The sequence below is a fragment of the Formica exsecta genome, unplaced genomic scaffold, assembly GCF_003651465.1.
Source record: "Formica exsecta isolate Colony F162 unplaced genomic scaffold, ASM365146v1 scaffold60, whole genome shotgun sequence".
Classification (NCBI taxonomy): Eukaryota; Metazoa; Arthropoda; class Insecta; order Hymenoptera; family Formicidae; genus Formica; species Formica exsecta.
This window is the reverse complement of record NW_021853281.1, coordinates 674,617-700,671: the sequence shown is the minus strand read 5'-3', so window position 1 is coordinate 700,671 and position 26,055 is coordinate 674,617. Positions and strand designations below refer to the sequence as shown.

The window sequence follows — 26,055 nt, the reverse complement described above, 5'->3', positions numbered from 1 at the left end:
AAAAAAAAAACGTCAAGAGCATTATTATCCGTCCATGACAAAAAAATTCAGGCAAAGAATAAAAATGAAGCGATGGTTGGAAAAAGTAATCCAGTGAATAAAAATTCTGTTTTTTTTTAGAGAAACACACATGTATATAAAGATTCTATCTTATTTTTTTTTGTAAAGTAATTACAATTCTATTAACAATTATAATTGCGCGTAAAAATAGTTAAAGTAAATTAAAAACTTTATTAACAAACTCTGAAACGAGCTTTTTTTCCACTCAGGTGCCTTTTTTCCAGCATCGTCTTTGTTTCAATTATGCAACGTTCGCCCTGCTACGCAGCGAGTACCGCAGTCCGCAGCGTTAAACTGGAGCAGCGCTCGCGCGGAAAACCATGCGGAAAAAGAGGATTTTCTCTCCCCGATCCGACAACCGGTCGTACTCTCTAGCTCGGCTAGAGAGATAAGCGCGTGTGACACTTCGCCACGAGAGAAAGAATAAGGTCGTCAGAGAGTCGTTGGTGCTCGCATTAGATTCGCGCGCTAAAAATGCATTCATGCTCGCGCGATGCGCTCGCGATAGGTGTTTGATGTGTACATTGTTGATCGTTTATACGTGGGTATCCGTAACAGAACGGACAGTCCGGTAACAGAGAACTCGATGCAGAGTGAAACTCGCGAGCAAGGTTTCCTATAGAGTTACACACAGCCGTCATTGCGAGAAAACGGGGAGAATTCCCCTACCTCGCACGTGTTTACTATCACGCCAAAACTCGTTTCACCTGGTCGTTGAACGATATCGATTACCGGCGTCGACGACTCGGGCGTTTACCCGGAAGAATCAACGGCCGGAAGTTCGTCGGCGAACTTCGCCTCTGAATCCGATAATTATCGCCGGGTCTCGCCCTCGTTGCCTTCTTTTCCCGTAATGACTTCCGGTAATATCGAGAACTTACGTGATCGACATTTTAAATTCAATCTAAAGAACAATTCATTTATATCGGCGAGAATTTTGTTGGAAACAAATAGTTTTTTTTAGCCTGGTTATGTATGTAAAAATTAACTATCGGCTTGAGCCGAACGAGATTTATGTCTCAAAAAAATTGACAAAATGTGTTCTTTCCATGCGCAGACTTCAACTAACATACATTCGTGATCGTCATCGGGTAAAATCTCAAAGGATTAATGCCAAAACGATAACCCGCGGCAGGATCACGCTAGGCGTGTTTCACTACTTACGTCAGCATATCACATCCTTGTTGCTCTTAGAACAATACTCTTTGCATTCGCCGCGTTATAGAACGCGGAAGATCGATGGTACGAAAGGGATCCATAAACATCGAAGAAAGAGAAAGAGATGGAGAGAGAGCGCGCAATATTCTAGCATGCACGAGAGACGCATCTCAAAGTCTCTCCGGCAATCGTTTCGTAGAAAACATGCGACTTGCAGCTAAGAAGATTTCCTGTCGAATAACAGTTAGATATATCGCGGAATATTTATTAATTCCGTATCACGAAATGATTTACGGAGGGCAGCTCGGTGATTGAACATGCGAATGTCTTCTAGTACTTCGAAAAATGAAATTTTACGAGAGTTGAAAAGCCTTGACAGAGAACTTGCATATTAATTTTCAAAACACAATCGTTTCTTCTCGTCTATTATTTTTTATCATTTAACGATTCTAAAAATGTGTAATTTATAAATTTTCAGTAATTCAAAACATCCTTAATGCTTCGTATTTCCGTCACGCTTGACTCGATCGATGTAATCTCTCGATCGAGTAAAGTAGGTCTAGCCACACATACGGTGCACACGAGCTGCATCTAGCTATATAGATTCAACACTCAACTAGAGCTAAAGCTAGAGCCGAGTCTACTCCTAGTGTTATCGGTCGCAGAGGTTCGCTCAACGCGAACCCGGAAGATCGCGTTAAGAGGAAGTCGAGAGAAACCGGGTAAAACGCTCAATCACTTTGGGGCCCCGATTTTGCAAAGGAGATCCAGCATCGCAATTTCTTCTCGACCGACTTCGATTCGCTTTTCGAGGAATTATTAATGACGATCCCTGAGGCTGAAACACTTCCTGTCCATGAAACCTCTCATCTTCGTTCGGAAGTGGCCCCCTTTCGAGACAATTCCGTTCCCTTCTTGTTTATCTTAATATATATAAATTTCATTTTTTTATTAATTTTGCCGTAATTATGTAAATTGCTGAGCGATACATGACGGTAAAATAAAAACACAAATAATTTTACGGTAAAATTTTACTTATTACAAAATATTGCTTTGGTTTTAACGGTTGTTAACGTAGTCGAAACGCTTTTTATATTTTCTGACATGACACAGAACGCTTATTAATTTTTAATTGATTCGGAACAATCGGTTTTCACTAGAATGTTTAGCGAATCGTTTTATATATAATGTAAATGACTATAATGATACTTTTACTTCCCTTCCTTAAGTATGGAACATATGTATATATGTATGTATATTTTCGCTTTTACTTTTAAATAATACTTTGCTACACATGCCAACGAAAAAGAAAGTTAACATTCATCGAGATTCTATCAGGGAAAATTATTCATGATGTTAATTTTTTATCATCATGTTCATCGAAGAAAATCGTGTGAATATTATTTCCTGCGTAAAGTTTATAAATAAATATTAATATAACTAAAAAATATTATAATTATAAATCAAATTAAAGAAATATATGACGGGGGAGAGTCTCTCTCGTGCTACTTCTCTTTTATGTAAAAACTATTCGGTTAATGCATGCGTTTAATTGATTCGGAACAATCGGTTTTCACTAGAATGTTTAGCGAATCGTTTTATATATAATGTAAATGACTATAATGATACTTTTACTTCCCTTCCTTAAGTATGGAACATATGTATATATGTATGTATATTTTCGCTTTTACTTTTAAATAATACTTTGCTACACATGCCAACGAAAAAGAAAGTTAACATTCATCGAGATTCTATCAGGGAAAATTATTCATGATGTTAATTTTTTATCATCATGTTCATCGAAGAAAATCGTGTGAATATTATTTCCTGCGTAAAGTTTATAAATAAATATTAATATAACTAAAAAATATTATAATTATAAATCAAATTAAAGAAATATATGACGGGGGAGAGTCTCTCTCGTGCTACTTCTCTTTTATGTAAAAACTATTCGGTTAATGCATGCGAATCACTCGGTACAATATCTGTGAAATTTAAAATGTAAATCAATGAAACGCATTTGTAATTGAGTATTTAAGTGTAAATTTTTATCTTTCCACGTTTTTTGCGCGTTTCTTATGAATACGTTTGCAAAACTTTGGATATTAAACAGAAACATTATTTCACGTTGTTTTGCGTATTTAAAACATTTTCCATTATTGTTTTATTTCTTATTTTATATATATATATTGTCGCTTTCATTATTTAAATGTACTATAAATGTACTATCTTTTCCATCCATTTAAATTGAAAATTGGCTCGCAAAGTTCGACGTGCCGATCGCTCGTTGACGACGAATTAGCATTCATCGATTCGACAAGTACCCGGGTGTTTCGTTCGTGGCGAAAGGATGACAAAGGGAGAAGCGGGATTATGCATCGAGCGCTGCCATTACGGCGAAGAGCGTGTATACGATCGCGGTAATAACAGTACATTAGCGACGAACTTATGCATTAGGTAGGACGATAATGAAAGAGGCGCATGCAGAAGCGATGCAAAAAAGTTTCTTTTCGTAATCAGACGCCACGAGATTCCGTCAGCCCTAAATCGCGCCCTCACGATATCGAAAACGGCCGAATTAATCGAACGCAGCTGATAATCTCAACGCTCCATTGCTCTCAGAGAATTGCGTTTCCAAATTAAAGCTGCATATATTTACACAGCCGTGTTACAAATACTTTAAATATATTTGATTTTTTTTTTTTTTTTTTTTTCGTAATGCTCTCATATTTAATTAGGTAACCTATTCCAATACTAAAGACTTCTAATTATAGTACAGCTTCAAAATTGACGCAACGATGTCTTCATCCGTGAATATAAAGTACAACTACGATCGTGCCATTATCGTTTATCGAGGGACGAATTACAGGGAACGATAACGAGACAGAGAGAGACGAGACGAACGGCAACTTTCGTAATCCGTGCGGTGAATTTGGGGCGGACGGCGATGAACGGAGAAAACCGCCGTTCTACTTGCATTTCTTCGAGAAGAAGAAGAAGAATAATATTCGTACTCCCGATACCGAGTGTATTACGTGCGATTGACATAATCACGAGTGAGAAGGAAACGAGAACGCGCAATCTTAAAATCTCGACATTCTTTAATTTTATGCAATTTGCCTTTCTCGAGGAATCGACTAATAAAAATCGGGTTTATTAATTGCCATTATAAATTATGCTATCTTATCCGGGTTATTAGAATTAACGTCCGTAATATATTATATTGATATAATTACGCATCGCTGGATATCGCGCCCTAATTGCTAATTTAATTCCATAATTGCTCGAAAGATATACGCTAAGGTTCTAAAAAGAGATCTCTAGTTACGGCCAAGTGTTGACTGAGCAACGCAATTGCGATACTGCTGTGCGCATTATGAGAAATGTAGCGCATAATCGTTAACGTACTATAGCGACTGCGCCATGCAATTTGATGCATCATCGTCGTGGGTGATCTCGGAATATATCTATATATCGGTGACACCGTGTCGGTTTCAAATATTTTTCGAATTCAATTGTCACGTTCTCGAACCATCATTAATCTGTTTACGTATTGACAATGAGAGATTTATTTCATAACAAGATGTATCTATATTGTACCTAGAGTGTCTATTTAGTATCGACATTACCGATGAGAGCATCAATCATTGACACAGCAATCCATCATCATCAGTTGTGTTAAAATCCTCGTGTCCAGGAAACAGACAGGTTCGCGTCAAAAAAAAAGATTCGACGTGTCTGATCATCAGTGACTTGCGATTTTCGTCATCTCTCGTCGTGAGACTATACTTATCGGGGAAAGCGGCGAAAAAAAAAAAAAAAAATCGTCGTCCGCTGGAATTACGCCGGCAAGAGCAAGCGAGCGAAGGCAACGCGAGATTAGCACCGTGCAATTTAATGCAGCAACATCGTGGCCGACCTTGGTCGCGCGTATCTACAGGGTGATCCGAAATTTTGCCGTCAAACATTGCAAATTCTTTTAGCTTCCTAAGTCAATTAATTTCTAGCGAAAATATCGAGACGTCAATGGCTTTCTAGTCGAAAAACATGAACTTGTAATGAATTGAGCTTTAGCAACAAAAATAAATGAACGTGTTCCTCTAAATAAGAAATCTTGTTCCTTATTCAATTTCAAATTGCCTTTACTGACGGAATTTTAATTTAAAGCTTTATTATTGAGATAATTAATTAAAAAGATACAAAGAAAAAGGGTAATTTTTAATAAAAATTTCTTATCTGATGATTTAACGTAACGTCACCCTATATGTACCTGTCTAGGTATCTACGTATCGGTGCCGCTAAACAAACGAACGGATGAACGAAGGCCTGCATTTCGTAAGTTATTATTAACTCGAGTATAATTATGCGGCAAAGCGGAGAAGCGAGCTTCCAACGGATGAAGCGAGTAGGGAAAAGCGAAGAAATTCGCGATCCACTATCCGGGGAGTGCGGTGGTATTTAAATTGGCTTCGCGCGCATCTGTGCACCGCTGTTCGTCCTTTGAGAAACTCGCCGCGCCATTATCTCGGCTACTCTAAACGGGCTCCTACTTAAGATCCTTATATCGTAGCATAATATCGACATCCGTATATATCAAAAAATATGTAGATTGTAGTGATTAGTATTTAATCACAATTTAAAAAAAATGATTTTATATTTTTTATATTATATATTCATTTATATATTTATATTCTAGAGAGTATCAAATAAATAACACACTGCGAAAATTGAAGTTGAGAATTTGCAAGACTAATTATACACAAACGTTCGGAAATTTAAGCTATACATATTGAAAATTCCGTTTATAAAAGACACGTGTCAAAGATAATGAACGATCGGTTAAATTGTACACTTCAAGTGTACCGCGTGCTAATAATGCTTGAAAAAGATTTCTACAAAATGGTAAAGTGAAAGGGAGGTTTAAACCATTAAATAATGAAAAATGTTAAAAACTATCGTTTTAAACGATTTGAAGCCACAATTATGAGCGGATGGACGATTTTCCGTTTTGTTTTACGCACGCCGTGTGGCGATAATGTCTATCGTAATTCCATCTATGTAGCGATTTCATGACAACGCTTCATACTTGAGAGTAATGAAAGTGGCAGTGAAAGTCGCAACTCTCCGCTGCGAATTGCGTGAGGCGACCTAATGCAAAATTTCTCTTGTTTGTGCTATTAAGGTATCCATCTCTAGGCGGGACGCGCGCCTCGTATAAGTTTATTCCGCTTGATGAAAATTGTTTCCACGCTGAAAGTCGATATATACCCGATTTAGTGGCCAAGAACCGTTCCGAATTCCGCGAAACAAATTTAATTCGCTCGTTATCGTAAACGCGCCGTCATTTGGGAGAAACAACTTCCTGATTTTCACAGTCATAAAATATTTCTGATTTTAGAAATTTACTATTCTCCTTCTCTCTTTATCTCGGTGGGAATAATTTTATACGCGTTACATTTTTATACAGTGAGAGTTATTGCGCAAACGTCGTCGGCGAGTTTCTCGATATGCAACAATAGTCGCACGTAACTAGATACATATTTTCTAAATAATTTACGGGCCGGGCATATGACTGCTCACCTGACAAACGCGGTAAATAAAATTAAAGTAAGGCGGCGCGTTAAAACTAATATACTGGCCGAACGGTGTTTCGAAACAAGACTATTTTACCCGTTAGTGCTTGAACGCGCGGTTGTGTGTCAATTTCCACACATCGCCGGACACAATTCTGGGATTCTCGTTACGGCTCGTCTCGCCCGCGCTTCTTTCCACCTCTCGAAATTTTTCCGCCGCTTGACTTGTGTAACGGACTATTGTCCGTCTCATCGTTCCCGCTTTTAATCGAGTGCGAAGAGAGAATACCATCTCGCGAGAGAGATAATAGCGCGCGATGAATTTGTCAAGCGATATCAATTTGATTATTCAGAATTTTTCTCCAAAGGATGGCTTGATTCAATTCGCGCGTCTCACGTAGAAATGTAGAAACGAAAAAATACTTGACACTATTTTGTATACACGCGTCAACCAAAGTATGAAAAACATGAGATGGTGGCAATTGTTTAACACGATCGGCAAGCGCGAGAAATATCTTTACTTATAATTAAATTATTGATCATATTTCAATTTCTAATACTGTGGTATTTCTTTTTTCATTCCTTAATCCGATTCCCAATTTTGCTACTTCTGAAATTGGATAACGATCGGAACTGCTTCCAGGTCGGATCGTTTATGCAGCTCGTGCAACTGCGTCTAAATAGCGCTCGCGTGTCTAGAAATGCCGCGATAGTCGCGGCATTCGGAACTTCAGGTGCGTGAGAAAACTCACGCCGAGCGGAGCGAGAGATCTTGCATTGAAAGAAAAAGAAGAGGAACATTGCATAATTAGGGATTGCGATGTTGGTTACGTCGCGTCTAACCCAGCCTCGTAGAGAAACACACAATCTCATCCCTCCTTCCCAGCCTCCTCCGATACTTTTGCACTCGACATATAGGATGTCTCAAATTCGAAAATAACATCGTCAATAGTTCTTAAAATCTTGATTTTCTCTTATATAAAAAAAAAATGAATTACCCGCGATGAATAAACAGATTCGTCATCTGATTTGACCGCCTAATTTGAACGTTCAATTTCTTTTTTTTTAATCGCTTCAAATTATTAATTTCACTTCCAAATTTTCATATAATAAGAAAAATCAAATTTATACAAGAGAATTTATCCGTTAAGATTAAGATCGCGGGTTATGGAGCATCCTGTAGAAGCAAGCGCAACACGCAAGCGAGCACAACCACTAGCCGATAGGCGCGTATCTACGATTATTTATCCGCTCGTTGAACAAATACCACAACGCGCGCGAGTATGCTATGGGAAAGGTCATTGAAAAATCGTAAATCGCGCGCGGCGCAACAGCATTAGCGGAATAGAAACGTCGTTATCTCGCGAGACGATGCAACACACGGGTCCGAGCCTCGATAGTGCCGTCGATCGAGCCGGTTCGGCGACCAAGTTGAACGGAATTTGTAGCTGAGAGCCAATTATTACGAGTTTACAACCACGGGAAGTTACCTGCAAGCGAAAACTCGGTTAGCCCTTAACCCTACCTTCCTCTAATCGGCCGCAATTCTATGCGCTAACTTCTGGCTTGGACAAAGTCCAGGCAAACTCTCGCCGTTGATCTAAACTAAAAATCGTAATAAAAATGATGTCGATAATTTTATTGTTATTGATGATTCAAATGATACGTGGATTTCACAAATTAAATTATGCCGATTGAAAAATGTCGCGGAATCTTTAATTTTTTGCATATTTCTAACACAGATTTAATTTAAAGCTTAGTTATTCAATATCGATAATTGAAACAACAACATCTCTTTGAAAAATCTATGCTGGAAAAGATCGACTACGAGCTTCATTTTAAATATCAGAGAAATCACGCGGATCTCTCTCAATTTATCTCGAAAGACGCCGTTACGTACGTGTGTTCACGTATCACATTCACGCGAAGAAAACATTAAAGTCAGCTCACTCATATGTGCTCGAATCGTGCGAAAAGTCTAATAACCGTCAAAGTAAGAAATGGTGTCGGCGATCCTAGAGTTGTACGAGCTGTTGAATTTACTGAAGCAAAGTGCAATGTTTTCAAAGTAATCAGCGCACCGCTAAAAGGTCAACTCACACCTTCTCGAATATACTCGATTATGATAGACGGCGACTTGCAAACAACCGCGTGTTCTCTTTTGCTCGTGAAAGCAGGTGCAGGTCGCGTGTCGCGCGTATCTTTATTAATGCTACTGCTTCCGCGCGATACGATTAAAGTGTCACGTTCAACCTATTTCTATGACATGCAATTGTATATGTGTAAATTTGATGACACGTATATTCTAAGTTCATTTACTGAAAAAAAGTGGATGCAGAGAAAACAATCTTGGAATAGTCGATCCAATAATCGGAAACTTATATTGTATAAAATAATTCAATGGTATCTTGATAATATTTTTGAAGTCAATGGCATTTTTTGGCAAGTTATTTTATCTTAGTAAAAAAAACTTATGGATGTCGCAATTTAAATTTCGATGAAATAGTTACATATATCGCGAATTATTTTTCCACCAAAATCTTTTCGGATGTTATTTAAAAAACTTCATACATAAAAATATTAATTTTCAATTAAAAAAATGCAATTAAAATGAGAGACGAATGTATTTCTCGGAAGCCTGAGGAGAGTCAAGGAATGGAGCCATTGATCTTGAAAATAGATCGAGAATCTGATGTTGAATCGAATTCTTGCAAGCGATTGTACAACGTATAACGTATGACTGTAAATAGATATTGGCACACACATACACACAAATATAAGGTGCTGCGTTATGTAACATCACGAGTTCATAAACCCACGCTTACGTATCATTCAAAGGCTTATATACGTGCATTCTACCTGCTCGAGGGACACGGATTAACGAATTGACGCCTGAAAACTTTCCTTTCCTTATACGCGCGGTGGAAACCAAGGCGGTAATGTTCGAATTAAGGTATGTCGGCTATTACGCGAAAGAGAATTACGGCTTCCGTTAATTGTGCAACGTTGATTAACCCTTTTGTGATCTTTGTTTCTTCTCAATCACAATGTTTGATTAACTAAGAGTATTATGGCTTTAATTGGACTTGGGAGCGCGCACTTATTTTTTTTTTTTTAAATGGAGACCCTCACGTATTTTAATCGCGCCCATTTTCCATACCCCACCCGCAATATGCGCGTGCTTTCGCGCGCTCGAAAGATTTTCAATTTCCTCCATCGCACGCTAAATTAATTCTGGGGGGCGCCCTTTTTTTTTTTTTTTTTTTTTTTTTTAATACAATATAAAATCAGTTAAAAAAAAAAAATATTACAAGCAAGATTCTATTCTGACATCATGTGGCCAAAATTATCGTTGAATCGTAACTAATCTTAAATACTCAATTATAATTTATCTTAATGTTTTCTTTTAATAATATGCTGAATAATACTATTTACAGTTTATTACAATATTTTGCCCTGCAGGAAATAATTAACCGATTAGCTAACAAGCGTAATGCAATAGGTTGCAGATTAGCGTTACTTTATCTTCTCGCAGCAGGTATGTTGCCTTCGGCGACAGTGTCGCGCAGAGTGCAATTTAGTGTTTAATCAAGCGTGTCTTACTCCCCTGGCAAATTTTCGACTTTCACCCGCAAAAACGTCCTCGAGAGTGAAAACCTCCGATAAGATTGATATAATCGCGTGATAGTTTCACCGAACAATATTATGCCCGACCAATACGGTTAAAAGAATATTAGAAAACTTTCTTATCGGACGATGCATTCGTTTGCCTTCGATTGCAAAAACTAATTATTAATATTGATAATTGTCATAAATTATTAACATAAATCAATATAATATATAAATTGTTTTATATTTTAAAAAATATAAGTAATTTTTCATATATCACAAAGCATCTGCTTTATTTTTTTCTTGCAGATATTAATTATTGAGTTTTACTCATCAGATATGGAAATTATAAGACAATAAAAATCATGTGAAATTAATATGAGACAAAAATCGAACCATCGCATTTAGCCTTGAATGCTTGAAATAATATAGTTTTGTAGTTCAAAATCTGAGCATTATTATCGTCTCGCGAGAGTCTTGCGATCTGATTTTAGTCTTCGCGGTTCGCAATTTAGCGGAATGCTCGCCTATAATACGTTCGCAACGAATCGTGCCAAAGTCGGTTGCAGACTGCAAAAGGATGGCAATTAGCGCGAAAGAAATGGGAGCGATCGCGCTTATGGTTATACGTGGAAAAAATTGAAATAAATCATTATACGCGTAATAATGCCATTGTATTCGAACGTGTTCTGAGCTCACCCGACACGGTTTTACTTTCGAGTCAATTTTAGACGGTAAATTAGTTTTCTGTGAGCGCCCATTTCTAAGAAATCAAATACGTACTCTTGGATTCGGAAGAATCACACGATTAATCAACGAGCGGTTTTCAATTATATTCAGGAAGACGATTCTCGGTCATGTATTACGAATTCGTTTTGCAGGTGAACATTGAACGCGAAAAAGTATGCTGAGTAACTACGAAATCGCCAACGGCTGAACGGAGCGTTGCGGTTGTTCACGACATACCAGATGTTCTTTTTTTTTTAATACCAAACCGCACAATTAAGCCGCAAAATTGCATGTTAATTTAAGCGACATGTGTCCGTCGCTTTGGCGACGTATATACCATACCATATGTTGAACGAAACGAGAGATGCATCGAGCGAAGGCAATATTATATTAATCCTTTACTAGGTCGCGGTAAATGGTGCAACGCTTGTCGCAATATATCGTCGTGACAAATAATTCGTAATAATTCTCGGAAAAATCATGAGACGTGTGTATATTTAAATATGTTCAAACAGAGAGAAAAAATGTATACTTATTTATTCAACTAAAAATTTTATCCAATATAAAAAAGTTCAAAATTATCTTTATTAATTTTTAATTATAAATATTTATAATTTTGAGGGTCTAATATAAATTATTTTTAATTGTAAAAATAATTAAACTTTTAAAAAGGAAGCTAATTAAATTTCTTGAATAAAAGAAAACGATAAAGACAAGAGAATTAATTTTTTACATCGCAAAGTCAACAGTCTTATATTGGATAATTGATGGTCTGTCAAATGATAGTTGTTTTGCGCTCGGTAGCCGGCAGCTACATAAATGTCGAAGAGATATCATTGCCGCTGATGGGTGTCGCTGACCTGCTGACACACATCGATCTCTTCGAAATACACACACGCTTTTTATGTACCCATATGTTTACTGCCGGAATACAAATCAGTACGAATACGAATACGAGTCATCGGATGTCGATAAACTTGCTCGGTTCATTTTCGGCTTGAATCGTTTCTTCGTATCATTTATTTGAATGGGAAATATTGCATTTAATGAAATCTAACTTGGTTTTGACATAAAAATATAAGCAGTATTTTTTCTTAAAACGACAGTAAAAATAGACATAGAACTCGTAGAAATTTACCGAAGCTTATTATCCAGCGTAGGTTACTTTTTGACTTATTTTCAAGAGTATACGATGAGATCCTCTCTTACTCGCCATAGTTCGAAACTATCGTTATAAGCATCCGCGATTTATGGCGTTCGCGGCCCGATAAAAATCTGGAAATTATGGGAGTACAGAACGCCTATGTAACGTCGTTCAGATATAACGATGGAGATAACCAGAAGATTTTAATTATCCGCGATAGGGTTTGCGATATAAATTGATCCGCAGATACGATCTACCGCGCGATTCCCCGCCGCTTTTCATCGTGTGAAAGTGAATCCCTCGTTTCGTAAGTCGAAAAGATATAAAGTCAATGATACGTATTCGATCGCGCATATTTATATGTATTCCTGACATGCACATGGTACTATACTCGATCGGAAAAACATAGGTACGTAAAACGCGACAAAAATTACGATGCGAGCCCCCTTGAATCGTATAATAAAATAAGCCTAACATAATTGTACAAGTTAAACAAAAAATAAATATCCTGCATTGTCGGTACAAATGTTATTATTGTTTTTTTTTCTCCAAAACGTATATCTTATATCATTCGCGATATACATCTCACACATGATTTTTCAGAAAATTATTACTCAAAATTAAAATAAAAATACATACTTATTGCTCTAATAACAAATATTTAAAAAAATAATATAAAAATTTATATTTAAATAATAATTATAAAAAAATATTATATATATAAAAAGCAATTGCTATCTTGTAATGTAAACGGATATATAAGTACAATTTAAAATTTAAGATAAATATCCGCAGAATGCAAATCTCCGAAACTAAGGTTATATCGTTTTGGTGAGATTGCTCGCACGATAGATTTCAATTAATAAATATATACATATTCTACTAATACGAAATATGGCACAAAAGATGTGCCATGTAAATATGGGAATAAATAATTAAGCTAAAATAAAGAATAATAAATAAATAATAGATTAGTCACACACCGTGTAGTTGTTCCGCCGTCACCCCGGGCCTCCTTCTCCTCTCCTTTGCCTCCGTTTCTCGTCGTTCCTTTATGACACTCACACGCGAAATTCACTTGCAAAAACACTTGTCTATTATAATCGCGCGCGTACTAATCACGAGAATGATCGCGCGGCTCTTTGTATGGCACTCTCGTTGTTAATCACATGTGACGTGCACTTGATTGCAACGGAAGAATAACGCGGGAGAAGCGAACGAATGCGCGCGTATATACAAGCGACACCTCTGCTTTGTCTCGTAAATTAGAGCAACCTGATAAATCTCGAACCGCGAATTCAAAAATCACTAGCCTCGCAACGACGTTACACCCATTGATAGCAAATAATAGTGAATAATACACGTTCGCATTTTCGGACGATTACTATCTTATAACATAAACGAATATATAAATATGAGCTAAATTTAAGATAAATATCCCTAGAATGCAAACTTCGAAACCAAGGTTATATCGCTTTGGTGATTGCTCGCGCGATAGATATCAATTAATAAATCTCACGAAATACTTGTTTTATTAAGTGACGAAGTTACCCAAACATCGAGTTAACTACGTAATCGACAAAGTGAAAGATAGTTGACATTAATACACGAGTGTTACTTACTAATTAAACTCGTCGAAACGCTACTCGACTCGTAGTCGACTCGTTCCGTGCTCGCGATGTTTCGTTAATGACCGAAAATGGCGTATCGGCAACTTCACTCTGATACGACGCGGTTTATAAAACTAAAATAATGGCTAATTGAAACCGTGCAAAGATATAAAATCGAAATTCAATATCAAACGGGTAATATATCTCGAACGTAAATAAATATGAAATATATTTAATACTGGATTCGTAGGAATTCGTATATTATTCGCGTCCTTAATCCGAAAATGATGAACGAATCTAAGCATTACAGCGATAATTATCGCTGTATTAAATATTGTAATAAAACATGATTCATTATTTATAATATCTATCTTCTACGACTCCGATTCCAACTTTATATGTTTAAATATATTGTGCAAAATACCTGCTTTGATAAATAGATACGCTCGATATTTTTACGAGTCGTTAACTGTGATATTTAACTAACAGTGCGGCTTGAAATAAGCACGAGTTGTTCATAGAGAATTTGTCGCGTTTCGGAGGATAATAACGGGACGATATACGGAGCGTCACGCGTTGCTGCCTGTCGGCTCGACTCTCGCTGCGCGAATGACGACAAGGTGACCGCGCATAAACACCAGCGCGCCGTGTATGTCGCAAAGGAATGCGCCAGTCTGTTCGTCGCTACCACGAAATATAAACATAAACATTCGTCGAATATTCTGTTGTTTACATTTTAAATTATTTTTAACGAATAAGATTACTATAATATATTTCGTGCGTCGTTCTATGGACTTGTTAGTGCCTAATATAATGATTAATCCTGATCGATTTTCACAAACGTTTTGGAGGGAGAGAAAGAGAGAGAGAGAAAGAGAGAGAGAGAAAGAGAGAGAGAGAAAGAGAAAAAATATATATATACATATAAAAGTATATATTATAAATAAGTATTATATTTTAAAATATATATAAGGTTTTCAAACGGAAAAACTTTGAGAACTTTCCGAAAGAGATAAAGTAATGTAACAATTATTTTTGGAAAGAGAGATATAATAATAAGTAATTAAATCTTACACATATTTAAATGCGTATGTTTTCAATATGTAAAAACATAGATAAATTTAATTCTTTAAATAATATAATTACAACTGCTGTTCTCTAACATAATAATAAATCAAAATTTATATTTTAAGAAGCATTAAATAACTTTTATGTAACAATTAAAATTTATTGTTAATAATTAATTTGTCAATGCCAATTGACTACTATATTATACATAATATTTACGCAAAAAAAAAAGAAATTAAAAAATGAAATTAGCTGAAAAGCAATAATTAGCAAAAATCAATATTACTTTTATTGTAAATTTTTTAAAATAATATATAACAGATACACAGTTATGAGTTTGAGCATGCGAATTTATCGATCAACTTATGTCTCCGATATTTCCGTATTAGAGAATTTTCGATATGATAATTTTTTATATAATTTTTTTATTTTAATTAATATTCGTAATACGTTATTATAAAATATTATACAATGATTACGAAACACTATATATCGATAACATAGAAATAATCGCGACACACTTTGCGTCGAGAAAATGAAATCAGACACCTAAGATTATACGAGGCAAATTATTGATGCAAATTGCAGCAAGGAGATGAGTAATTTATCACGAATATTTATTTCGCGGCCAGTTACAAATTAATTAGTAGCCTAACAAGTTAATAAACGTATCGTTTGCGATCACGAAGATCACTATATCTGTTTTGCTTACCTGACCCACTTCTGCTTACTTTACTGAATTTTCTCGATACATAAAAAGATTCTCTGCATCGTCCTGCATTCTCCCGGACAGAACGGAAAAAAAGTCCAGGAAAAGGCAAGCGTGTCGCATCATCGTGCTAGGCGTTACTTTAATTATTACTTTAAAAACACAGACTTAATAGGAACTTCGATGCGCTTTAGATAGACGGACTTACGTGACGAACGAATGGAACACCGCGGAATCAAATATCCGTTGTGTAACCCACATGCTTCTTCGCGGAACGATCTTAGCTCGGTCTTAATAAGGTATAACATTATGCAATTATCCACAAGTAGCTCGGCAAAAATCATCGCAATTCTATCTGATAGCGAGCGATTCCATAATAAATCTTTCGTCCGTGCAGTCCAATGTTTTCCAATCTTCTCTGATTGATGAAATAGCCGTGATTAAATGCACATGCAACACATGTGTATTCTCATTAAACTAAAATCGTTTATAAAAAATAATATCGCGTGGGCACTTTCTTCTTTAGGACATTCTCCTGTGCATTTATTCATAAAAATATTGATTTTTATATTTTCATAATAATGTAATAGATCTGTAAAAAGGATTTTATGTAAGGATGACGCGGATAATATATCAATGCTATTAAAAGGCAAGCATAAATCGCATCGATATAATATCTTCTAAATTCGAGAATGCATTTGCATTTAGAGTAAGGCGGTATTCGGAAAAAAAGAGGCATGCGAAGGGTGAGTTCGCAAAAATGATTGCTTTTCGCGTCGTTCTCAAACGTCCCCGTTAACCGCAACGAAAATATTATTTACCATTTTATCGACATTAAAATCCAGCTGGCCGGATATCGAGACAAGACGAGAATAGAGAGACGGCTCGAAACTTTACTGCCAGGAGATGATCACCGTTACCGTTCACCGCAAACAGCTTCGTGAGTTTTTTTTTTTCCTTCCGCGACGTTCGCCATCTCTTTTCTCTCTTTCCATCTCTCACTCATCAGCCGACAAACGAAGGAAAGAAACTTGTAACGAGACTCGTAAATCGTTAACGCATCTAAAGAATCCCGGAAACGAATTATTCCGTTCGCCTTTTTTTCCTCCCGGTACGACGGAGACTTTCCCTATGATCGATATTCCGCACGATTTATCATCGACGACGGATGTCGGATCGGCCGGATCAGCATCACTTTTCTTGCTTTCTAATCCCATCATAAGAAATTATCTTCATTATACGCGTGTATGCCGAGATATTCGTAATTTTTAATAGAATCCAATTGTGTATACTATCGCATCGAAAGAGAATTGAGACAATCAAAAAATATGCACATGTATCGAACATTCGAACATTCACTCTGACTTTATCTATGTTTCGCTTAAACGATCATTAATCATAGATAAAGGGTTGTTACCTTTTTTTGTCTCGGCTAGATCCCATTTCTACGGTCGCACGGTATATGACATCATACGAATTCGTGACCCTCGTGGGTCGATGATCGGAAGCCGCAAAACCCTCATGGATCAACGACCAGAGCGCGCAAGTAAATTGATCGAGATCAAAGACGCGAATTCCCCGGATCGAATGGAACGTAGCCGGTCGCGCGTGAAGGGAAGAAACGCGAAACACGCCCGAGTTCTTCCGTATTTCTTTCTTACCCTGGGCGGCTTTACGCCATTCCAGACACCGACCATACACAGTTAAGCCAGCAATTCGGCCGTGACGAAAATGAATTTTACTGGGAAATGGCGATGCAGAGTGTCGATACTGCTATTGTAATATGCGATACGCGAAATTTGCATTATCACGAAATGATTACAATGATCATACAATATTACGTTTCATCGCGTTATTTGAAGCACTGTATAGTGGATGAATGACGTGTAGGTATAAATTTCGTAAAATCGATACCGTGAAACTGGAACGATATTCTGTAACTCAGACAGTAGAGAAAAGGTCTTATATTTGAACATATAATTTTTAACTTGTACATAACACACGTGCTCCGCTTCCAATCAGGGTTATAGTTGCTCCAGTTGCAATGCATCGAAGCGTGGCTTTCATAATAATCTAAGCCAACTGGAACAGCTCTAGAAGAGAATCAGCACTTAATATTATTCTAAAACTTGGAAATGTGTGAAATAAAATCAAATATATGCATGCAGTGATTCAAGAAAATAAATATAATGACAAATCAATATATTTTTTTTATTTTAGAAATAGACTTTCTATATATATCTCTGTATATAATATTTTTATTTTTATTATAACATTGGGTTTTTACACACACATTCACATATTACGAATTAAGTATGCTTGTGCAAATAGTTTTTTTTTTTTTTTTTTTTTTTTTTTTTTTTTGATTTAGAGTAGGTTTAATAACGCTCCGAAAGGGATATAGAACAGTCTTTTGACTGTTATATTTGTCATATTACGCAACTCGAACTCGTTTTAAAACTGGTTTTTTTCATTCATAAAACTGGTCGAAGAGAATACTTTTGAAAAGTAACAAGTTTTGAAGAGAAACTACTCGTAACATTTCTGAATAACTTATTGTCAATTCCGTTACAAAAAAAAAAAAAGATATATCTCACCGTGCTATATATATATAATAATAATCTGTTCGTGGAGAGATTAACCATAAGAGGAGGCTGATATGGTTGCGGGTTGCGGGAGACCGAGAAGCGAATTGCCGGCGGTACCTTAAACGCGTCTGGTAACAATTTGTCAACTTCTGGTTCGACTGCTTGCTACCTGTTCTAAAGTAAAAAATCCGTGAAAACCTTATTAATTTTTTTCAAAATTTTATAATTATTAAATTTTCCATTTTTTGAAATATATGTTAACAAAATAAATAAAAAAAGTGCATATTTAATTAAAAGTATATTAAAATATAATATATAGAGATTTTTTTATAGTCTTTGAACTCAAACTCATTAAATGTGAACAAGATCCTTGACCGCAAAAAATACAATTTTTCTTTCTTTTAATTACGTTTTTTGGAGAAAATAAACATATTAAAAAGATCTTTATCTCTCACTTGTGCAGTACAACGAGCCATGAACGACAAATCAAAGAAACAGGCATGAGAGTCGAAAGGACGAGAACGTTAGTTAGGGCGTGCCTTTCCGTGTTCTTTGCAAGCTTACATCAACTTTCTCCGCATTGTCGGCGAGCTGGACGTTCCTCGCATCCTTCGTGACTTACGCTATTATCATAATGTATATACAAATAATAATAATAATTAAATTGCGCACGAACTTAGGTGAAAGATAAGAAAAACAGAGTAATTATGAGATAACGGTTAAGAATAGCTTAATAATTATTTCGTAACTGATAATAGCATACAAAACACGCATTTCTCATATTCATACGAGCATGTAAAATGCATTTCTCGAATATACTTATTGCTGGCTTTCTCGAATCGACCCGAACTCGTCTCGATATAATTAACATAAGGCGTGAACGGAATTCATAATTCAATGATTCACACGTGTCCTGTTATTATTGCGTTTACATATACATGATCAGAATTCGAATATCGAATATGAGGATGCTCCTTCGGAGCATCGTAATTTATATCCGGGAACAATAGCAAAGAAATTATCAACAAAATTTTTATTTTGGACAATTCCTCGATCAATTTTTTTATTAAATTAGATACTTTCATTTTTTGTTTAACTAATTGTAAGAATAATTCCTTCAAAACTTCTGTATTACGTCCTACTATTTTATCGTTGAAATTCCTCCCGTTAACTCCTTCACACGTTGTAGTCTTGGGGCAAATAGGAATTAACATAATTCGTGAACGGAATGCCGGATTAATACGTGCATGTGACGCGCACGACGATCGCGATCGGTCGTGACACGGGCGGGTCACTCGCTCAAAGGCAGATCTGGCTGAAGAAAAATATATACGAGAGACGTTTGCCTTATTGTTAGTCGTAACACTTTCGGGACTCGATCGTCAAACAGTGATATCGACAACCGTAACGGTACGTCTTTCCGTACGGACGCGCTCGTTGTCGCGGAAACGCTACCACGTGCATCCATTGTCCTCTTCTCTTTTCTCTTTCTGTGGGCGATTGCATAATAGATCTTCTGGAGACACGACGTGGCAATTTGACTTTTGCGCACAGCTGTTCCGTCGTCGTCGCCAAGCGGCGCCAAATCCCATTATATAAAAAACGACGCGATTAAGCGCGTTAAAATAATCGCGTTATCCCACGCTATTATTATGTAATTACTGAATATGCGCATTCCGAGAATACTGATGTCAGTGGCCGAGGAATAAAATAGTTATTATCCCACGACCAAACGTAATCTGCCCGATTTCCTCGAAAGTTCTCACGGGTTCACTCTCGGAGTTCACGCCGAAAATTCATCTTTCATTGAAGAAGACGCGTACAAAGTGAAGTTCCATTCTTCTTCAAGTATTATCTCGGAGAATAAACGGTATATATATAGGGGGTGTGTCAAGACATGAGGTGTGAAGAAGGGAAGATCCTCGCAAGGCTACAGCAAGGCAAAGTCATTCTGGAGCATATTCTCGCTCGCTAATGACTGTCATTTCCCTAGTGTTATCTCCGTGTTCTACAGCATCCACTTTATCGTTCCACGTTGTGTTGTACACAACGGTCTTTTCAATGTCCGACGGAAGATGGATTCTCGGCATCATTAACCAAGTGTCCCCTTGCTTCTCAGCTTCACCTTCGAGTCATTCTCGGTCCGTCTTCCTCTTTCTCCTTCGAGACTGCGTGGAATTCCTCAGCGAGATTTCTCCATCTCGCCGAGAAGTTTCTCGATTGCCACTATCTCCGCTTCCTCTCGCCGGCTCGCCTTCCTTCCTCGTGCCGGTGCGCGGTGCGCCAGGTGTGGTCATTAATTTTACAGCGCGATGGAAAAAGGTCGGCGGAATACAACGAACAAAGGTACCGAGTCGCTCGCTCGCTCGCTCATTCGCCCGTCGAAGCGAGGGGGGAAAATGAGGATCTTTGCGAGACAATTACTCGCGGAGGTAAAATAAGACCGCGACGATATCACAGCGACACGGACAGATATAGCCGCGCCGAGACGAGAGACGAGAAAATATACAGCATCGAGATGAGCACAGACGAGAAAAAGAGAGAGAGAGAGTGATATTTGAATAAAATATTTCATATAAAATTCATGGAACGAAAAATATCCGAACATCTCTGAAAAATATAGCAAGTTGGAATGAAATTAAAGGAAAGATATTATTTTAATGTAGCTTTGAAATTTTTATCGGGCGTACATTTTGAATTTAATTAAAGGGTCTTGAGCAGAGAGATAAAATTCTCGTTGGCTTTTTCTGCTCAGCTTCAGAGTGCAGAATGACGTTATTTATGTACATGTCCCTTTTACGATACCGGCAGGTCGGGTGGCTCCTCCAGCGCGTCAAATGCTGGCACGGGATCATCGACCGGTGGAGGTCCTGGGAACCCGGCAGGAGGCGGCAGGATGGCCGTCATTGGCGTGACTAGGAACGTACGTTTGAGACGTCGGGGTAACGCCGGCTTTGGATTCTCGTTACGTGGTGGACGCGAATACGCTGCCGGATTTTACGTCAGTGATGTCCAACCAGGTGGCGAGGCTCATAGAAATGGATTGAGGGTATTTTCATAATTACTGTTCATACGCTGTTATCTCAACAACTACATATTAAAATTATTTAAATGTCTTTTAACATCTTCTGCGCTTCATCTATGGTCTTTTTCAAGATGCATTAGTCAAAAATAGATTTAATGATAATCATGCGACTATAACATTAATTAACATTGGAATCGTGAAAGTATTGGTTAATTAAACGGTTCCATTTTCGGTTTATCGCTTTCAGGTAGGCGATCAAATTTTAAGGGTGAACGGTTACCCGGTGGAGGATGCTGTTCATCAGGAAGTCGCGCTCCTGGCAAAGAATCAGCAAGTCCTGGTTCTTAAAATTCGAAGTAACTATCTCGTCTCTATCTTAATTATCTACGTCGTGAAGTACAATATTGCACTTACGGACGTAAATCTATTCTACGTAGAGATAGCTCTCGATAGCTCTTCGCGATATAAAAGAAAAATAATTAATAATATAGTAATACGCGCGCGCGGCCTTCGTGAAATAATTTCTATCTCGTTGCTGATAACGGAAATTTATAGCTCTTGATTTATATTGCAGGCGTGGGGATGATACCCGTAAAGGAGTAAGTATCAAAACTTAATTAAAACCTTGCGCGAACCATATTACATGTCTCACTCGATCGGCATCCTCTCGTTACAAAAATCATTTATGATTCGTAAAGCAATCCGAACGATCCGGTTACCTGGCACATGGTGCAGCAACAGCAACAGCAGCTCCAATACAACGAAACTGGTTTAGGTAACGTGCCGAATGCAGAAGTCAGAATTCGGATTCTCGTCGGCGAGAAGGGTCGTCTGGGTTGCGGCGTTTGCAGGGGCATCGTACCTGGTCTCACCGTCCAGGTTAATAACATTTTAATTGAATGTAATTATGTCATATGGAAGCAACTGGCATTCTTGAGATTTTTGCTTAATTATTGCAAAATTTATTCTGCTTTCATTAAGATCGAAATTCTAACGAGACATCCTATCTTGCCATTTCAAGTTCAAATAACCGACTGTACATTATTGCCACTTTAATTAATGAAAATTTTAAATAAAAAAATAATATATTGAGATCAAAATAAACTCGAATAGAATAGCATAATATTACCTGGCTAATTGAATAAAACAAGATTCGTATTCAAACCTTTATATTTGGAATCTGACCTTTATATTTCGAAACCAAACTTGCATAATAAGCGCGGCTCTGGGAAGAATTGAATTCATCTAAAAACAAAAAAAAAAAACATGAACGTTTAGGGCACGAGGGAAGGGGGTCCCGCGCGAGCGGCGGGTCTGAAGGCTGGCGACGTGATAATCTGGTGTAACGGGCAACGACTCACCGATCTGCCATTCGAGCGGGCTATCGAGATGATGCGCAGTTCGGCGATCCTCGACCTTGTGGTGCAACGACCCGCGGTCCCCAATCACCTTTACGACTGTCCCGAGCCGCTGTGGACGCGCGGCTCCAGCGGCTATGACTCCGAAACGTCTAGCGTTGTGGCCGCGAGCCCGCCGTCTCAGCATCCGAACAACGCGCCGTCCTCACCGCAGCATCACCATCATGACGGCAGGATGCATCAGCGGTATCCGCGCGACGACGCCTGCAATCGAAACGGCAGGTGAGTGACAATTCAATGTTTCATCCCGTGCAAAAAAATTAATCAAGTAGAATTAGCAGTCTTCAATTAATTAATTCAAGTAATTTCAAACAAGTTGTAAAACGATATTATGCATGACAAGATCAACAGGATATATATACCGTAAATTTTTCAGAAATGTTATTCTCTTATTTCTTTATTCGTTTATCGTTTATCTTTTCTCGTCGCGCAAATCGTAGCCACGATACTTTCGCTACCTAGATAGATATTTACGTATCTTGCCGCTCGTGACCGTTATCGGATGCCATCAATGAATTTACACTAGGAGAAAGTCGGTCCATTAATAGGACACTCGATAACGATCGCAGAGTCGGTCACGGCTTGAATTCCTTGCCGCCACGTAAGCATTCGTCCAATTCGCCGGAATATTTGCCACGTAAAAATGCGCATCCGCGAATTCCGCTCTTTAGAAATCGGACTCATAATTTGCGTAATCGTCAGCACGGAAGACACATACATGTATGTAAATCCCGCTTCATTTCCGGATTTCGTCGTAGGATATGCTGTCCTCTCGCCCTGTCGACCAGTAGCTGCAGTTCCTCCTCGGAGTGGGCACACGTGGATCAGGTATATATAAAGGGGTTTAAAATATCTTATTTTATACATAATTAGAACCAATAGAACCAGTTAGTAAAACCAATTTCATAAAAATCATCTATTACACAGCTTAATTAAGAAAAAATGAGTGTAAATTAAATTTTGTTCCACGCATCACAGAGCTCGAAAGTTCGAAATTTATTTCATTGTTAAAATATGAGATAAAAAAGCATGCAAAAGTCCTTTCATTGGAATCTAAATTGACCACTTTCTAGGCGCCGGAATGGTCGCGAAAACCAAATAACACGACCGTGATTCGTGTTAATCAGAGCTCGAACCAGAACCATCGGCCTATGCCGGGCGGGCAATATCACTTTAATTCGCGCGGCAATTACGAGGACGACATCGACAACGAGCCGCTTTACGATCCCGTCGCGCCCAGGATCGACTACGAGGTGCACGACTTCGACGCGAATCCGCGAGACGAAGCCAATCGGCGGCTGGCCTATCGGCGGGATAACGCGAGGCAACAGCAGGACGTGATTTATGACGGACCCGCTGACGACTTGCCTATGTACCATGGCTCCAAAGTAAGAAAATTTGCACATCCGTCAATTTGCACTTCTGTTTTCGTTATCGAACCATTTTTTATATTGGCTCGTTAAACGCGATTGGTCGATTTAAATGAGAAACCTGCATAGTAAATATAATTTTTGCGCCAGGAGAACGGCCAAGCGGTTGGTAATCGATTGACGGATCTGCAACTCGTGCAGAGACAGAGCGAGGCCGAGAGGAAGACGATAACGACTGTGGAGGTGCATCAGTCAGTTTGTCCACCTGCACCTCCGCCGCCGCTTCCTTACAAATGGCCAGCAGGTTTGACGACTTCTCCCGCAGCATCGTTAGAATAATAACTGGCCGCGGCATTCGCTCGACCGCCAGCTTGAAGAGCATTCTTTAACATTGCTATATTGATCCTATGTTCAGAGACGTAGACCTTGAAAGATATTTCTACACGCCATTACTTTATATAAATAAATATAAATATTTTCGTCTTTTAAGATTATTTTAAAATATTTTTTACATCATTTTTTTATTAATAAATGCAGTTGCATGTATATATAATTTAATATACACGTAAAATTCTTTTTTGTTTTCAATTTTGAAGTAAAATCTATTTTTCTAATGTTTTGTATACAACACACACACACACACAATCACCGTTATTATATTATCTACCGTTATAGAGACGAAACCGATGAACGCTATGGGAATGCAAATGGGCAGTACCATGTCGATGGGCAGCACCGGCTCGACAGAAACTGAATCGAGCCTCGAGTCGTCCTGCAGCAAAGACTCCGCGTCGACATCGTCGTCGCTATCGACGTCGTCCTGTGAACCGGCATCAACCGTTTCTTACGGATCGGCGACCGGCGGTGGGTCCAGCAGCATCACCAGCAAAACAACAGAACGACGCCACGCAAGGATGTCGCCAGGACATCGCCAATCGCCAGCACTGATTTGAGCACTGCCATCACACAGGAGTTACAGAGGCGAGCACAGCAGGTAGATAGATCTACGATATTAAGAAAAAGTATTCTCAATATTTTTTTTTTATTTTTTTTATTTTATGATAAGTCTGCGAAAAATAAATGAACAAACGTCGTGTGTGAGTATATTATCGTATCTGTCATATCAACGATGGTCCATATCTTTCCTTTTTTTTGAATGCGTCCATAATTTTTTAATCTTCATTGTTGTTTTGCACTGATATCGGTGCTCGATCTGCTTATGTGATCTGCTTATATGATATCTTTTATATTATTTCTCTTCATGTTTATCGCGATAAAAAATAATGAACATTATCAATGAGTTAAAGTGCTTTACTGATATATAACATGCCGTAAAAAATTTAATCTTTTGCTCGTGTATGCCACTTGATACTTAGATTATCTTCTATTTTTATTTTCTCAAAACTACGTTTTTTGAAAAATTTTCTACTATAGATATGTTCTCGTAGAAATGTTTAGGACTCAAATTACATTTTATAAAGTATCACGTTATATTTATTACTTTCAATTACTTTCATTCTCGTGATTGATTATTCGCATTTCCCTTATTGCTGGTCATTCATCATTGTCACACGTTGCGTATTATTTTTATTTCATAGAGAATGAACAACGCCGCTAAAGCGGAAACGCCAAAGGACAAAACTCCGGACATCCGCAAGCTTCAGAATCTTGAAACTCTAAGGTCGCAGGAGCAAAAAGTGACACACGATAAGGTCAGTTGCTTACAATTGCACGTGTATAATAAGCGTTAGTTTATGATTTAAGAATTATTAATTTTTGTTAATAATTTATTTAGAATGTCTACATTTTATGAAATTCACTCAAAATCTAATTAACATTTCATATAAAAGCACAACAGAATATTAAATACTCTTTGCAACTTGCAAGACCATAAAAAATTACCATAGAAAAATCTTATGCGAACTAATAATGAAAATACGAAACAACCGCGATATAAATTTGCATGCAAATCTGTTCGGCGCGTACAGACGCTC

General features: G+C 37.7%; 1 protein-coding gene and 2 long non-coding RNA genes across 3 annotated transcripts in view; 1 reads left to right on the top strand and 2 right to left on the bottom strand.

Moving 5' to 3' along the window:
* LOC115242527 overlaps nucleotides 1–26,055 on the top strand; it is a 42,296-nt gene that overhangs the window by 11,819 nt on the left and 4,422 nt on the right. The window contains 11 exon segments of the mRNA XM_029818909.1: nucleotides 21,060–21,297; nucleotides 21,521–21,629; nucleotides 21,848–21,872; nucleotides 21,972–22,152; nucleotides 22,552–22,913; nucleotides 23,450–23,519; nucleotides 23,765–24,079; nucleotides 24,212–24,365; nucleotides 24,737–24,958; nucleotides 24,961–25,055; nucleotides 25,660–25,773. Coding sequence (XP_029674769.1) covers nucleotides 21,060–21,297; nucleotides 21,521–21,629; nucleotides 21,848–21,872; nucleotides 21,972–22,152; nucleotides 22,552–22,913; nucleotides 23,450–23,519; nucleotides 23,765–24,079; nucleotides 24,212–24,365; nucleotides 24,737–24,958; nucleotides 24,961–25,055; nucleotides 25,660–25,773 — 1,885 coding nt within the window.
* LOC115242532 lies at nucleotides 22,059–22,700 on the bottom strand. The gene is made up of 3 exons (XR_003885066.1): nucleotides 22,635–22,700; nucleotides 22,459–22,518; nucleotides 22,059–22,135 (listed from the first exon to the last, which is right to left on the bottom strand). It is a non-coding gene; the product is annotated as an uncharacterized LOC115242532 (long non-coding RNA).
* LOC115242533 overlaps nucleotides 24,962–26,055 on the bottom strand; it is a 1,403-nt gene continuing 309 nt past the window's right edge. Inside the window, exons 2-3 of the long non-coding RNA XR_003885067.1 lie at nucleotides 25,152–25,737; nucleotides 24,962–25,065 (exon numbers count right to left, since the gene is read on the bottom strand). This is a non-coding gene — a long non-coding RNA (uncharacterized LOC115242533). The remainder of the gene's footprint in view (nucleotides 25,066–25,151; nucleotides 25,738–26,055) is intronic.